Here is a 15,813-nt window from a genome sequence, read left to right as displayed (position 1 = left end):
CTTCCGGGTCAAGTCACTCTCGTAACGCATCACCATGTCGCGTTTGAGGTGGTGCGATTATGAATACAATGTTTTTGTTAATAATCTACTTTTTAACATATTAAAGTGTGTAAATGATAAAATAAATTAAAGTGTGTTACGTTTGATGAAGCGAAAGGATAGATGGGATTTGCGAGTGACGTTACTTTTTTTTTTTTTGCGAGTGACATTCAATGCTACGGAGCCAGAAGGTGTGTCGTCAGGTTTTACGACCCGATGCTAGACTCCCCACACGTCATGTTTGCGTCACGTGATCTCGTATTTACCCTGACGTCATAACTCTATCAGCCCTTCAGGGCCGCAAACGGAGAATGTAGGAAGTGTATGGGAACAGAATAAGGGGATATTTAGCGAAGCTAAACTCGTAGGTTATGTCCGGGCTTTCTTCTTAAAATCAGCTATGCAAGTGCTACTGTTTCGCAGTAGTACTGTTTCGAGGGGACATGAAAAATAAATTAATTGATGATGATATTGGCCATCTATAAGTGAATTAGATTTTCAAATGATGAGATAGATTTTTTCAATCTTCTTATATAACAATATTTGCTGGAGGAATAAACACGTCGAGGCATCAATCAACCGCATTAAAACACTTGTTTTATTATAAAAGGAAAAAAAAGGTCGCCACAAAACACGTCAAACGCAACACTGCCATCTAGTGGTCACAGCGAGATACACAGGTTCAAATATTTGATGAACCTATGCAATCAAAAACGGAAGTTGCTCCAATGTATTTATTTTTTAAATGGATAAGTGTGTGTATGTCGAAGTTGTGCAATGCTGAGCGTTGATAAATGAAAAGACTAGTAGTGTATAGCTTTTACAATAATCAGTGTTAACTTGTGTATTCACACACTGCATGCTGGCAGGCCAGCAGTCCTCCCTCGCTGTATTAGCAGTCATCATCTTTTGGGAACTCCTCATAACACTCCATTATAATTACATACTCATTTTTTGTGGTATAATATCATCAATTGCTTCCATGTCTCCTCGGGAACCTAAATAAATGGTGACGCCATCTCCGAATTAGTTAAACAGTGAAACATTTGCACTTTCACAGCTGATTTTCAGCTGAAAGCCTGGACATAACCTGGTCCAGCCAGGCTATGAGCTTAGCCTATATCACAGCTACCTTTGCTGAATACGCAAGTCCGGCTTTCCTCTCAACTCGCTTCGCACCGTACCCCCTAAATGTGACATGATATCAGTCTGAAGCTTGAAAAAGTTTGAATGGAACGAGAAAAATGTTTCATTTTTTGGAAAAAAATAAAGTTACTTTAGTAGCATAAAGTTGAAATATTAAAAAGAGGCTTTTTTTTTAAAGTCGTAGTGTCATGGGAAAAAAATAAATAAATAAAGGTGTAATTTCTGAAAAATTTGTTTGAGTAAAAAGTTATGATATTATGAGAATAAAGTCAAAATATTATGGCAATAAAGTCTTAATCATGAGAAGCAAATATACAAGAAAGTTGAAATAGCTGGAAGATTTAAAACTTCAGAAGAAATACAAAAACAGCTGTAATTTTACAAGAATAAACTTGTAATATTATGAGGTAAAAAATATCATTTTAGCAGTCCATCCATCCACTTTCTATAACGCTTGTCCTCACTAGGGTGGCGGGTGTGCTGGAGCCTACCCCAGCTGTCTTTGGGCGAGGGGCGGGGCACACCCTGGACTGGTTGCCAGCCAATCGCAAGGCACCATTTTAATAGTATACTGTTGAAATATTAAAGAACATTTTTATTTTTTTAAAGTCCTAATATTATGAGATTTTTTTTTTTTACAAAGACTATTTAAGATGAAAGTTAAAACATTTGGAAAATTCAGAAATAAAACAGCAAAAACGCTCTTTTACCTTTGATACTTGAGTACGAAACATAGCAACTTTAAGACATTTACTAAAGTCGTTTTCCTGAAGGGTATCTTTAACTTAAGTATGACTTTGCAATACTTATACAGGACTGTTGCTATCCGTGTGTCATACTTTTTAACCTTAAACACCACGGTATCAAATACAAGAAGAACGTAAGGAACCCAAGTGCGCTTTTGTGCATGTGCGTGTACAGTAATCCCTCGTTTATCGCGGTTAAATGGTTCCAGATCCGACCCGTGATAAGTGAATTCACATAAAGTAGGAGTCCTTATTTATAAATGGAATATTTTCAGTTAAAGCATAAGAAAACCTGTTTGCAACCTTCTAAATACGTTTTTTTTTACATCTAGACTCCTGAGACCCTGCATACACATATAAGTGCTCTGGTGCTTGTGTGTCTCACTGAACTGACACCTAGAGACCAGTGTACTACATACAGTATGTACGTACAATGTAAACTACATATTATCTTTGAATGCGTCTTCTCAATGCCTTATAGTTGTATTTTAGTTCATTTAGCCATTTTTATGGTTTAAAAGGAATAATTTAGGCAAAAGTATGTAAAATTGTAGAATATTACATATTGCAACATCTTTGAATGAGTCTTTTGAATGCCTTACATTTGTATTTTACTTCATTTAACCATTTTTATGCTTGAAGATGCTGAATTTAGGCAAAAACAAAAATGCAGAGTTCCTATAGATTTATTTGAAAATGCCATATTTTTCCAGACTCGGTAAATAGATGTGTCAGTAGAGCTGCTAAGACTTAATCAGTGAATAGATGATGAATCAATTTTCCAATTAATCAACTATTTTGGTATTCGATTAATGTTTTTTTTTTAATTTAAAAATATATATCTTCCGATTTCAGCCTCTCAAATGTGAATATTTTTTGACTTCCTTAGTCATCCATGGAAGCAGATGTATTATCTTTGTGTTTTAGACATTCACACACATCAGCTTACACTTTGGAAAAGAGCGACGGACATTTTTCCCTCTTTTCTGAAATGTATGCATACTTTTACAGACCAGGAAATTCATTAAATCAAATTCTATACATGCGTGGGAACCCTAAACATGTATTTTTTTCTGAAGTATACATTTTTCCCCCCATTCAACCATAAAACAGCACGATTTATGAATGAATATACTGTATTTTTGAAAAACTGAAATTCAAAGTGGTGAAAGACTACAGTATTCGCATTCAAACAGTTTAAAAGTACTTCTACAGGAATGATCTGGCCAATTTCTTTGGTTGGACACGTGTGCCAATAAAGTGTATTCATGGTAAGTACATGTGATGCTGTAAGCAAAACATGATATCGGCTTGAAGGTGACAAGGATGACATTTATTGAAAAGGAACGACTATCAGCATCTCAAACACACACAAGTATTTACAACATTCATATCCATTGTGGTTATGCATAGTCGGGGAACATAGATATCACATAGAAAGACATCACATAGACTTTTAGCTTTTGCTGATCTTGGCTGCAGGGAGGCTGGATTTGTTCAAGTCATTAAAATAAGGGTGAGACAAGGCCGCACGTGCCGAGATCCTTCTAGGCGGATTGTAGGTCAACATTTTCTGCAAACAAGAGAAAACATGTATTTACTGTGTGGGAGAGCGTCCGTATGAACACATGAATGGCAATGCAATCTACTTCAAATCACCAATTCACAACACCAGATTTGTCAGCAAGAGAGTACCATTTCTCAAGAAAATGCGTGTAAAAGAGCTGAAATACTTCAAGCTAATTACGTGCTTTTCATAGTCATAGTCCGAGTACATGCAAAGCTGCCATTGAAGCATTTGGAGTAGAGCCCAGGTTCCCAAAGTGGGGTACGCCAATAGTGATGGGGGTACGTGAATAAAAAAATGAAAAACAATTACGGTAACGCCAAACACACAATTACCAGTGCGCCTGAACGCCTCACAGTACCTTTGCAAACAAAACTCCACGGCTTCCTTGTCTTTCAATGCTGTTTTGCCATGATTGTAAAATACCCCGCCCCTAAAAACATTTAAAAACGTGCAAAGCTGACATTTTCCGTTGCTCTGTTACACAGGAATTCCTTGCTTTTATGACAAAAGTCCACCCGTGAAGCAGCATGGAAGGGGTAGTTTTTGTCATGAGGTTGTATGACATGGACATCACCAGTGTAGTCCATCCACGGTGACCTACCGACCTATACTACTGCGCTCAATGTCGCTACGAAGACTCGACAAGATGCTTGTTTGCTGTCAGCATTTTTGACCTGAGGACTGGAGCACAAGTCTTGTAACGGGAGACGCAGCCATCCCAATGAGAGCGGACATTGTAAGTGTCGTTGCTGTTTCTATGCTGCCGCTGTTGGCGGAAGTAGCGTTAGCTCCTATGGGCTACGTCAAATCAATGCGCCTAGGAAAGAAGTCGTCATCATCATCAATGTGCCTGTTAATGCATGATCACAGCATGTATAGAAAACAATAAAAGGTTTTTTTTTGTTTTTTTAGAGGGCTTCATAGTTGAAATGTTTACCTCCCATGACGTTCAATGTTAACTGACTCATACTAGTTTTTTCTCGCTAGAACGCACAAAAAAAGAAAAGAAAAGAAATTAGTTCATGTTTCACATAAGGATTGTTGAATAATGGGCAAATCCCCCCCCCCAAAAAAGAAAAATTAAGTATAAGTTTAATTAAGTATACCCATCCACCGTGCAGAGTGGCTTCTCCGTGTTACTTATTGCCGCCCCCATGGTGGCAAATAAGCTCCATTTCTTGCAAGTATCATTACCACCAAAGGACGAGTAATGGCGAAGTAACATGTGACAACCAGCAAGAGAGAGTAGGAGCAGGTAAGAAGCCATGCTAAGCGCTACGCTAACTTGAATGAAGCAACGGAACAGAAGAATAAGTGCTTAGTACACTTCAGCACAAGTCTAACTGGAACCAGCTATGACCAGGACATGAGCAAGTAGCAAGCAAAAGGAGCTAACGTCTACACAGACGCACACGTCCGACGTTACCGCCTATGCCAGCAGCCAAAGGAGGAGCCTTTGTAACCGGTTTTGAAAGGCTTCTATTATTTATATGCCCAATAATATAATCGCAACATATCAAAGAGTGTAGTAACTATCTCTATTTGCTGGACCACTGCCATCGTAACAGGTAACATCGCAAATAGGCGCCCGGCAAGGGCTGCTATGGACCTTTTCCGCTTTGGTACACAAACTACACACAGGCTTTCTCCCACGCTCTGGTCTGAAAAGAGAATTCCGTGGTGACGCCTGCAGATTGAGGACTTGAACAATGTTGAAAAATCGACTGCGTTCTTTTGCATTCTTACTGCCAACAGGTCCAGGCCGTTCTCATCCAGGTTGGTCACCATTGCTGCGAGGTTGCCAGGTTTCCATTTTGGAAAAGTGCTTTTGTAGTCGGGCAGACTTTCTACGTCAGGCCAAACCTCATTGTCTGGGGTGCCCAGAGTCCTGGGGAAAAAAAAAGGTGTTTATCAATGACATGATCAAACGTTGCATGTCAATGGCTTCATTGTTTGGAGCGACAAACTAAACGTTACCTGAAGATTCGAAACAGCTGGTCTATTTCAGAGTCTCCGTGGAACAGTGGCTTCTTGGTGGCCAGCTCAGCAAAGATGGTGCCGGTGCTCCAAACATCAACCGGAGTTGAATATCGCGGAGAACCTAGGAGAACCTCTGGGGCCCGGTACCAAAGGGTTACAACCTGAAAGGACATCACTGAATTGACCCAATGTTGTTTGACTTGTATTGATATGTGGTCTGGTCTTCCAGCTTGAAGTTAGTAAGTCGGAAGTAGCAAGGAGCAGTTTTTTCCCTTAAAGTAAAAAAAAAGACCCGTCATGCACAAGTTTCTGGTGGTGGCACAGAATTGGGGTTGGGGTTATGTTTGAAAACACTCCCACGGGACGGCAAAAAGTCATTGGCTATAACAGAAAAGAGACAGCCCCTTTAAATGCCTACTGTTGCCGACTGCTCTTTTTAAAAAATATCACCTGATCAAGTCTTTTCCAACGTTCTACACTACAAAATAAGGATCGGGATCAGCTGCCGATCTGCTGCATTTTGAAGATCGTGCCGATCCGGTTGCTGTATAACGCTCGTAATGGCACGCTCCAACACGGTAGGTGCGATAATGCGCCTCAAAGCTGGTTGCCACTTGACTCCCGCCACCCGCAAGAAGAAGACAACGCAACACCACCATGCAGACATGTCCGCTGTGTACCGTGATGGTGTTAGTTTCTCGTCGGACAGTCGGCACTGTAGCTACAGCAGTAGTTCCCCCTCACTGTGCCCGGACTGCTGTGTCATGGTACGGGGAGCTCGCACGGGAAGTGCTGCTCTAACTGCTGGTTGTTCATACCAGGGGCATCAATAAATTACTATTACGTTGACGAGAGTTTGTTAAAAACAATGTCATACATTCTAAAATCACACCACACCACACATTGTTCATTGTAACCATGTCAAATGATTAGTCCTGTATGCTCATTTTTTCCAATTTGATCTTTTATTGAATTAGGGACCTGACTCAGAGGTTTGTTCCAAAAGCCAAACAATATTGTTGGTCATGCTGTGTAATAAAAAAGTACATTCAGCAATACTTTGGTTGCATTATTCTTAATGCTTTGAAGAGCTATTTTCATAACCATATGCAAATAGGCAAATTCAAGTTCCTTTCTTCTTTTGGCATTTTGAGGTTCTACCAATTTTCCCCTGGTCAAGATTTGCTTTGACGTACAGTAATCCCTCGTTTATCGCGGTTAATTGGTTCCAGACCCATGATAAGTGAAAGGTCAGGCTTTTTAAAGTGACCGGTCAGAAAATTGTAAATCGGTGCACCCCGAACATACTGCACATGCACGCAAAATTATAGCTTGGCCAGTTTTTTTTTTAACCAGATGTTAAAATATAACAAAATGGTCCGCACAAGAGGGTTTGCAGGGGGAGGATCGACCCGGTGAGTGACAGGAACAGGCAGAATGCAACAAAAGGAGTACCGGAGACCAGCGTAGCATCGTCAAGGGTCAAAATGCATGGAGAGTAGAAAAAATGCGTACAAGTCGGCAGGGCTGCTGCTGTATTTGAAGGAAAGCAAATAATACCAAGAAATACATTCTTACCTCATGGGTGTAGACCCTGACCGGAACGCCAAAGGCCCGAGCCAGTCCAAAGTCTGCCAGTTTGATAACACCCTTGTTGTCAACCAGAAGGTTCTGGGGCTTCAGGTCTCGGTGGAGGACCCGCCGACAATGACAGAAGTATATGCCCTCTAAGATCTGGTAGAGGTAGCTCTAAAAAGATGGAGGTGCACGGGAATGAGAGCATGACCATGACCGTCAAAGACATTTTTACATAAAATGTAAAACAATAACAAAAAGCTGAGTTGACCGTTGGTGCTATTAGGACTTCTGCTCTTAGCAGTATGATGAACAGTAGTACAGCAGACTTCTTAATTCACAGCGGACTGCAACAGGAAGAATAACCACAGGGGATGTTTTTGGTCTTTTCTTTATGCCGACACTCCACCACCTTCCGTTTGAGGACGTCCCACAGATTGTTTGTAGGCTTTCTTGTGCGTCATCTTTAGAAGAGGCTTCCTCCTAAGATGACAGCAGATGATGCTGGCAGCACTCACGTCTGTCGAACAGACAACCTCTGGATAGGACGCTGAGCATGTGCACTCCACGTCTGTGGTTGACCATGGCGAGGCCTGTTAAAGAGCTGTATGGTCTTGGCCACCGAGCTGCATGGGTTGTGTTGTCACTGACTAATATTTAAGTGTGCTTGATCTGAAACATGCAAGTGTGACAAACAGGAAGGGAGCAAACGCTGCACATACTGCATATATTCATTGTGTCCAGTAAATAACATTCATTCATTTCGTTACGCACGGCATATGACTTCATTTTACACTCAGAGCTCGTGAATGCATTGTACACTGTTGTGCGCCTAGCCCCGCCCACCTCTTGTCCTCACCATCATGGTGGACTTTCTGCTCCATGGCGTTCTACACTCTGTTCCACTTGCCCCCGAAAAGTTGAAAGTCCTATTCATTTACCGTCCTTGGTCACGATAATCAAATCATTTGACCTCAATCAATAAATTGACCAGCAAAATGTGTTAGCGTGACAGGCCAAGGTACACCTGTCACTCTTACAGTCAATTCAGCACAAAGGCTTACCTTGACCAACATAGGGTCCATGTACTGGCCAGACGGAATGGAGTCCAGGTATTTTTTCAGGTCCATGGACAGGAATTCAAAAATGAGATAGAGACGAGACTCCTGCATCAGGACGTCCAGGAGTCTGGGGGACAGAAGTAATAAAAAGTAAAAGTAATAGAAATGAAGGCTGATTGGGTACATTCCCCACATACAAGACAACATTTTGCCTGTTCTCGTACAATATCGCACGTAACAAACTCCTGTACTTTACCTTTGGTATGTTGAATATTGTGGTACAGTGGAACCAATATTTCCACTCTATGAACTTTTACTGTTTTGATCCAATTATTTGTGTGTGAACTTTTTACCCCTTACTCTTGTCCTTATCGCACCTAGCTAGATGTGTTCAGGTCGCCCTGTCCGCACTATACCTCAGCTGGCTTCCTTCCTTCCTTCCCACATTAATACTATATACACTATGCCTGTGTCTTTGTTCCTGGCACTCCTGGACAGACTGCCTGTATGTTCAGTGGGTGACTCGAAGCTTCCACAATAAAATAGACAAAAGACAACTTGTTTTTGTGGAAAATTTTCATTGATTGAAATAAAATTGGCAAAAAAAATAATCCCATGAGAAATAATGTAAATCCAATGAATCCGTTCAAGAAAGCCAAAAATGATAACACCGTTTTACAACTATAGTTTTACATGCAGAAATCGACTCCGATGCATTTAAATATATACAGTATCAATGATGAGTGACAGGGTTACACGTCAATTTAAGGTTACTTGTACCTTCACTGAAGACGTGATTCTTGCCGACTATTGCCAAACACGATGATGCAGCGAGATCCACCCCCAGCATCTTCTTGTTTTGCCATGAGTTCATTCTTGAATTGAATGTTTGATCAATGTTTCACACCTCAATAACCCAAATTAGGACCAAAGAAAGTTGCAAGTGCCAGCATTTTGACAAAGCGAGAAACCCTACTGAATTCCAGAAATAACTCCTGGCAAAACAGGAAGGTGGTGGTGGTAGTTGATCTTGCTGCTACATCGTTTCTTGGTTAACAGTCACGTCTTCAGTGAAGGTAACAGTAACCTTAAATGCTCATTAATCCCTTTCATTCATCGTTGATATGCATTTAGAACTGCTTTATGCATGTAAAATTATAATTGTAACTAGGGTTGGGCAATATGGACCTTGGCATGTATCGCAACATGACGATATCATTAAATTCAGCCAAGTCTTGTACAAAAAGCTACAAACCCATTTCAGTAAATACGCTTGTCTCAAACTGTAAAGCACATTTATTGATTTACTGGTAACAAACTGAAATACAACGAGTGCATTTAGTGTCTACCAAACTAGATTACTGAAAAGTATTCAAAATTCAAGTATCGAGGTTAGTAGTGGCTGCAAATTGCAAAACTGTAATACAGCTGCATATTGTCCTTTTCGACTGAGTGGCTAAATAATATGAAACTGCATCACTCAGTTCATGCCATCATTTATTGTCTTGTTTTGTCTTAAGGAAGGCCATGAGCAACAGCGTTTTGTATTGTTGACTGGGTAAGTGTAAACGTGCTCGCTGACGTCTCACGCTTCATGACACACTTTTCGTGCTCAACTTTGTTTGCGCTGGAGATGGTAGAACAAATTCGTTGTGTTCTTATCTTTTGCCGTCACCTTGCAATTTATACCTGTACATAAAAATTATCGCCCGACCCTACTTTGTCCCATAAAACAACGGCATGAATATAGTGAGCCCTTTTGTCAGTCATACAGTCTGTTTTTCGGTGGGTGGAGGCGGGGCCAGTAGCATACACACAGAGTGCACAGGAGTGTAACGTAGTAGAAATGATATTAGTAGATTGCAATATATTTTTTCATAGTACTTTTCGCTCCCGGGGACCCAATCTCATGTATCGTGACAACCCTCGTCTTTACATAACCACACGTCAACATAAATGATTAGTAGTAGCAGCAGCTACAACTGCCGTCATTATAGTTCAAATGTAACGGCATGTTTGTCCATTCCTATATTTTGTCATTGTTAGGCCTGTCACGAATAATTGTGCTACAAATTATCGTCACTAATCGATGTCGACATTTTTGAGACCATCGTTCCATTATTGTCACGAGAGGTGTAATTCATATTTGAACCACTAGATGGTACTCAAGTATAGTGTACCTTATTGAATGGTTGCATTTTTTTTTTGCAATGTAGCAAGTGGCAGTCTGTGAGTGCGCACCATTTTGCACTGTTTTGTTTACCGTATATTTGCCAACTAAACGCCTCAGTAAGTGTTCACTTGGGATGAAGACTCTGCCTCCATCGGTAGTTTTTTCTCCCCACACTGGGGCTGTCGGCTGTGGCATTCGTCTCAGAAACCATCTCTTCTGTGCCTTCATTCATGTTAATGTATGCTGCCTCAGAAGCTAACTGCTAAACCTTCTGTAGCCACACACTAGTAGCCCCGCCTCCACAAAGAGGCTGATTGAGATGAGGGCTCACTCTGTTCGTTTCACTATAGAACCAATGCGCACAGACAGATGCAGAGGGAACCCTCTTGTCATCCAGCCTGTGCGGCACAGCGAGACGAGCATAATTATCAACCTGTTTTGTGTGTTTTTCCTATCATTCGATTAATCGATTCTTGTGACAGGCCTAGTAATTTTAGCTTTCTTGAAAGTAATGTTAAAATAATCGTCTCGTCGCAGCCCTGGTATCATGTAAAGAAATTATGAAATTAACGGTTTGTGTTTTGTTCATGTAGATTTGGTCCGTCGAGGGCCTAACCAATTACAAGATTAATCGACTAAGAAAATACTCGTTCGGTACAGTCCCAAGTGAAATAATTCAACATTTGACCAATCAAAAGTCATTCAACTAATGAATGATGTCCTTCCAAGGAAAGTATCTGCAAAGGTAATAACAGCAACATCAGTGTAGAAGTGCCTGTGTGGCTAAGCGCCGAGCGAGAGCATCATCTACTCACCTTACAACATTTGGATGCTTGAGCTCCTGAAGCAGGGAGACTTCTCTCACGGCAGTGCTGGGAACCCCCTCTTCCTCACTCTCCAGACGGATCTTCTTCATTGCCACAATCTGATTGGTGGTCTTGTGCCGGGCCTTGAACACCACCCCATAGGTTCCTGCAAGGACGCAGTCAGCAAATGTTGTCTAATACTAGTCTAGTATAGTGCTTGTTTAATACTAGTCACATTGGATGAAGGGATAAGGGCGGCTTTCTAAACTCTTCAGTGTCCTGTACAACCCCAGATAGCTCTTTCCACCCAGGCACACATAAAAAATGCCATGTGTTCAACATTTTTGACCATATTGGTTAGGCCCCAATTATAACTGTACATGACAGACTGCTATGTTTTTCAAAGTTGTTTGAGGAGCAATTTTTTTTAAGTGAAGGTCAATCATTTTCAAACGATGACCAATCAAAATTTGTAAAAACTTTTTCTTGTCAGTGTGGCCCTAATTAGCCTGTTCAAAGTTCTCATGACCTTGAAGATGCTGCCTTCAAAGACGTGCATGCGTCTATGTGTTGTGGTTATGTCATGAAAGAAAAGTGACATTGAGTGAAGGAAACATGAAATATTCCAACAAACCTTCTCCAATCTTCTCTATTCTCACATAATCTTCCATCGCTGCCTGGGGACGAAAGCAACATTGCTGTCATTTGTCAGATACACTTTACCTCATCGTGACACTACTTCCATCATAAAATAACACAAAGAAATACTGAAACATGTTGTTATAACGAGCAAACACCGCCTGCTTAAATTCCTCACTTGCAGTTAGCTGAAACTGTCATTTCTGTTTTGAAACATGACATTTCATTGTATTCCTTTTTTCCGTTTTTACCACCAGGTACATATACAGTAGTACAGTATTTAGAATAGCATATAGTGATTATATAGTAGATTTTAATGACGTTTCTACCACCTCAAACGGTTTGTGCCAAAATACTACCGAATGGGAAAGGAATAGTTATGAAATGTTTGTCCGAAATAGTCCAACATTACCTGGGAAGGTTGTGGTGGTCGATGAAAGTAGTTTAGTAAAAGTAGTAGTTGCCTTCCCTTGGTTTCTCCAGCAGGAAAACCACTGAACGAACAGGAGAAAACCGTTTGTGTAGCAGAGTCGCGAAAGAGTGCCTGCGCGCGCAGTAGAGATTCAAAACGGACCAATGGGCAGGCGGTGTGTTCAAAGCAACGTATCACAAAAGGCGAGCCATTCACGTGACCGATCTCACGCGAATGAAAACATGGTTTTTATTTTTACTGCATTTATCTTGTTTTCTATGATGTTTTTTTGTAAATAAATATAAGGTATATCTACATAAACATTGGATAAAATTACATACAAGTTACATGTAGGACTTACAGTAGTTATGGTCTTTGCTCATGAGCCGGCCGTTCACTATTGCCAGGTCTCGCGAGAGAACAAGAGACTAGCCCTCGGAAAACAAGAAAAAAACAATAGGGAATTTAGGAATTTGTAAGCGACTTTACAAACTATTAAGCTCAAACACCATGAAACTTGCGAATTTTTAAGCGGCTTTACAAAAAAACAACAACAGAAAAACAAGGCGCTTATGAGGCAGTACACCTGGCAACGTTGCTGTCGATGTCAGGCCACACACAGGCCGATAGATGGTATCATCGAATAATTTCCGGCAAGGCGACAATATCAAGTTCTCTTTTAAATAAAAAATAATTCATTTAATTATAATTTAATTACAATGTATTCAAAATCACGCTGGATCGGGAGTGCCGATTGGCATCTGCTTCCCTGCGCCGATTTGGCCGCCATGATGGTGGTGGGGCTACGGAGTGGTCAGCTAAACAATTCAGGTATCAACTTATTGCCACTCCTATGTGAGTAATGGTCTCACCTGGTCCACCCCAATGAAACATTTCTGGCTCCGCCACTGAGCACCTGGTGTGGGGTGATGGTATGGGCAGGTGTATGTCGTAGATAATCAACACATTTTATTGCATTTTATTGATGCCATTTGGAAAGCACAGATATACTGTGATGAAATCCTAGGGCACAATGTTGTGATATTCAGTGGAGTGGCCTTTTATTGTGGCCAGCCCAAGGCACAAGTGCTATGATCATGCTGTCTAATCAGCATCTTGATTTGCCCCACCTGTGAGGTGGATGAATGATTGACTTTTTATAAGAGAACAATCCAGACTGTATGTACAGTACAGTGTATATACAGTATGTGTATACTAGAAACAGTAACAGCATTCAGTGGGGAGAAGAGCTTTTGTCATCACTTAAATGTCCTTTGAAATAAAACAGAAAGGATCAAATATTCCATCATATCATCTACTCTTCCTCATCGTCATCCTCATCATGGCAGTGGGTGATCTCCTGTGGAGCCTGAGGGAAGAAATGAGGGGGCTGCATGTCGTTGACGGATCGGCTGAGTTGGAGTCGCTTGGATTCCACCTCCTTCAAGTCCAAGCCATGGCGGTTTCTGGTGGCCAGCGGGGACTCAGTTTCGTTAATGTTCACGTGCGTGTGCTCCACGGTGGACTCGTGAGGCATCTAAAAAGAACATCAAACACTTGAACGTCAAGATCGTCACTTGGGGATTTTCGTGATTCTAACTTCTTAAACATCATTCATGTACGTTGTATCGTCATTCCGCCCTGCAAACACAACAAATACATAAAATCCGGGCAACATTCATGTTAGGACACTCATGCCTATGATGAGTGGAGCCTACGTAAAAATTTTCCTACAATGCGTAATCTTCTGCACGCTACACTCCTCCTTGCTCTTCCACTTCCTCCTTGCTGTAGAGTGTGTTAATACATGCAAAACATCCATGCGCACTCTTATCAAATGCACTTCTGTCACCTTGTGGCCTTTTTTATGGCTCAAAAGTGCTCCAACGGTGGCTTCTTTTAGTTTGCACTTGCGTCATTACCCATTTTTGCCTCTCGCGCAAAAAAAAAGTGAAAGATGTATAAATACGTCTTTGGTATTGAATGAGTTAAAGGATTCCCTGGCTGGAATCTGTCTATAGTGTCCCAACTCTAAAAAAACACCATCCATTCTGCACAGACTGAGTCACCAACGTGTGGATTGGCACTCGATTCCACAGATTAGTTTGTGAGGGACATTGTTTGCCCATACGATAACCAAGACATATTTTTTAGCAATCACTTTCAACAAAAGCGAGGTTCCACTGTTCTATGAAGACAATACTACTTATCTGATAAGAAGCGGATATAAATGAAGGGGTAAAGGTTTTGTGGCTCACCAGGACATGTGGCGCTCTGAAGAGGTAGCTGAAGGGGTAGTAGAGCAGGTTGATGAAGGAGGCGGCGTACAAGTCAGCGTAACGCATCACCTGAGAGGCAAACAGAGTCTGACGCGATCCGCTGCGAAACAGGCTTCCCATCATGCCGTAGCACATGTCCATGTCATGTGTGACTTTCTGGAAGGAGCAGACATCCCAGACATTTAATCTGGAAAGGCAAGTTATTAAACGACACAATAGCACACAGAACAACAGGCTGAATGGGTCTCCGCTATGTTAACATATCACATTAACAATTATTATCTACAAGAACCTTTATACGACGTCTTCATATCATTTATACCCTCTTCCTTACATCCCAACGGCTAAAAAAGCCGTACGACGGTATGTGACCAAGAAGACGTCATGTTGTTTTTGTCGGACAATGTGCACGTCACAACACGCTCCAATCGAGGCGCGACTTCCTGCATACTAACTGAGCATTAGCTGGTCCAAAGATAAAAATACAAGTGTGAACGCTTACCTAACCATACTAAGGTGACCACAGAGATTTTTTTTTTTCTGCAGACAGGTGTGAACGCACCCTCAACAGCTACGTTGGTGAAAGCACAGTAGAGTCAGTACCAAAGGCTTTGTTCTCAACTACAATATAGCATGACATTGGTGCTGCTGTTATGCTGTGATTGCTGAAATTCTGTCTTATCACGTGAACTGAGCAGGAGTCTTTGGTCAATTTCAAACTGTAGCGAAGAGCCCGTACCTTAATACGTCGCTGGAGTGAGCTGATATCAGGACTCTCATTGCTGCTGCTATCCAGATGCCTGCATTCCAAAAATATTACCATCATTAAGACAACTGGGAATGCATGAAAATATTCTACTTCATTAGTAGTAACTCAGTATGAGTATTAGTATGAAGTACAGCGGAACCTCGGTTACCATACGTCCCCGTTAAATTTACTCAAAAATATTGTCTTGGTTCATGTACAATATTGTGTAGGGTTGGATTATTTACTTCAATTAATGTGAACTGATTATTTGGGTAACTGGTTAGGCCCCAGACGGACCAAACCAATATGAACCAAACACAAACAGTGAGTGGTTTGGTCTGTTACACGGTATAGGCAGACACAGATATAGGCGTCTTACCGCTCATTTACTTTACCCGTAATCAGAATAATAAAGATGAAAGTAGCATCTCCGTGTGTAGCTCGAGATGTCTGTTCACCACTTAATCTTTGCCATGAGGGAGCAACAGCGAATCAGGAGGGCAGCTGCAACTGCCTGCACGATCAACAGGTAGCTCACGATTGGCGTAATGGGCCCCCCTGGTTGAGGGCCTAACCGATTACTTGATTCATCGAAACAACAAGCTTCAGATGAATTGACAAAGAAAATAATCATTAGTT

General features: G+C 41.2%; 2 protein-coding genes across 5 annotated transcripts in view; both read right to left on the bottom strand.

Moving 5' to 3' along the window:
• Positions 1-3,242: 3,242 nt before the first annotated feature.
• cdk1 (cyclin-dependent kinase 1) lies at positions 3,243-12,262 on the bottom strand. Its single transcript, XM_054796218.1, has 8 exons — positions 12,148-12,262; positions 11,731-11,773; positions 11,106-11,262; positions 8,121-8,244; positions 7,060-7,230; positions 5,479-5,642; positions 5,248-5,389; positions 3,243-3,504 (listed from the first exon to the last, which is right to left on the bottom strand). The coding sequence occupies exons 2-8, from the start codon at positions 11,765-11,767 to the stop codon at positions 3,388-3,390; spliced, it is 912 nt and encodes a 303-aa protein (XP_054652193.1). The 5' UTR covers positions 11,768-11,773; positions 12,148-12,262; the 3' UTR covers positions 3,243-3,387.
• Positions 12,263-13,001: 739 nt separating this feature from the next.
• Positions 13,002-15,813, bottom strand: part of nt5c2a (5'-nucleotidase, cytosolic IIa) — a 30,845-nt gene continuing 28,033 nt past the window's right edge. For 3 of the 4 annotated variants that reach the window (XM_054796785.1, XM_054796783.1, XM_054796784.1), the window contains exons 16-18: positions 15,166-15,226; positions 14,406-14,582; positions 13,002-13,684 (exon numbers count right to left, since the gene is read on the bottom strand). In XM_054796785.1, coding sequence (XP_054652760.1) covers positions 13,463-13,684; positions 14,406-14,582; positions 15,166-15,226 — 460 coding nt within the window. In that variant the 3' untranslated portion in view covers positions 13,002-13,462. Of the gene's footprint in view, positions 13,685-14,405; positions 14,614-15,165; positions 15,227-15,813 lie in introns of those variants that run through there. The other variant, XM_054796786.1, reaches the window with a different exon arrangement.

Source organism: Dunckerocampus dactyliophorus, chromosome 13, assembly GCF_027744805.1.
Source record: "Dunckerocampus dactyliophorus isolate RoL2022-P2 chromosome 13, RoL_Ddac_1.1, whole genome shotgun sequence".
NCBI lineage: Eukaryota > Metazoa > Chordata > Actinopteri > Syngnathiformes > Syngnathidae > Dunckerocampus > Dunckerocampus dactyliophorus.
Note: the sequence above shows the minus strand (reverse complement) of the source record. Positions and strands in the feature narration are given on the sequence as shown.

Coding starts and splice junctions, on each gene's coding strand:
- cdk1 (XM_054796218.1), bottom strand. CDS start 11,767: ATGGAAGATTATGTGAGAATAGAGAAGATTGGAGAAG. Junction 11,263..11,730: donor AATAGAGAAGATTGGAGAAG/GTTTGTTGGAAT, acceptor GCGTCCTTGCAG/GAACCTATGGGGTGGTGTTC. Junction 3,505..5,247: donor ACGGCCTGGACCTGTTGGCA/GTAAGAATGCAA, acceptor TCTTGTTTGCAG/AAAATGTTGACCTACAATCC.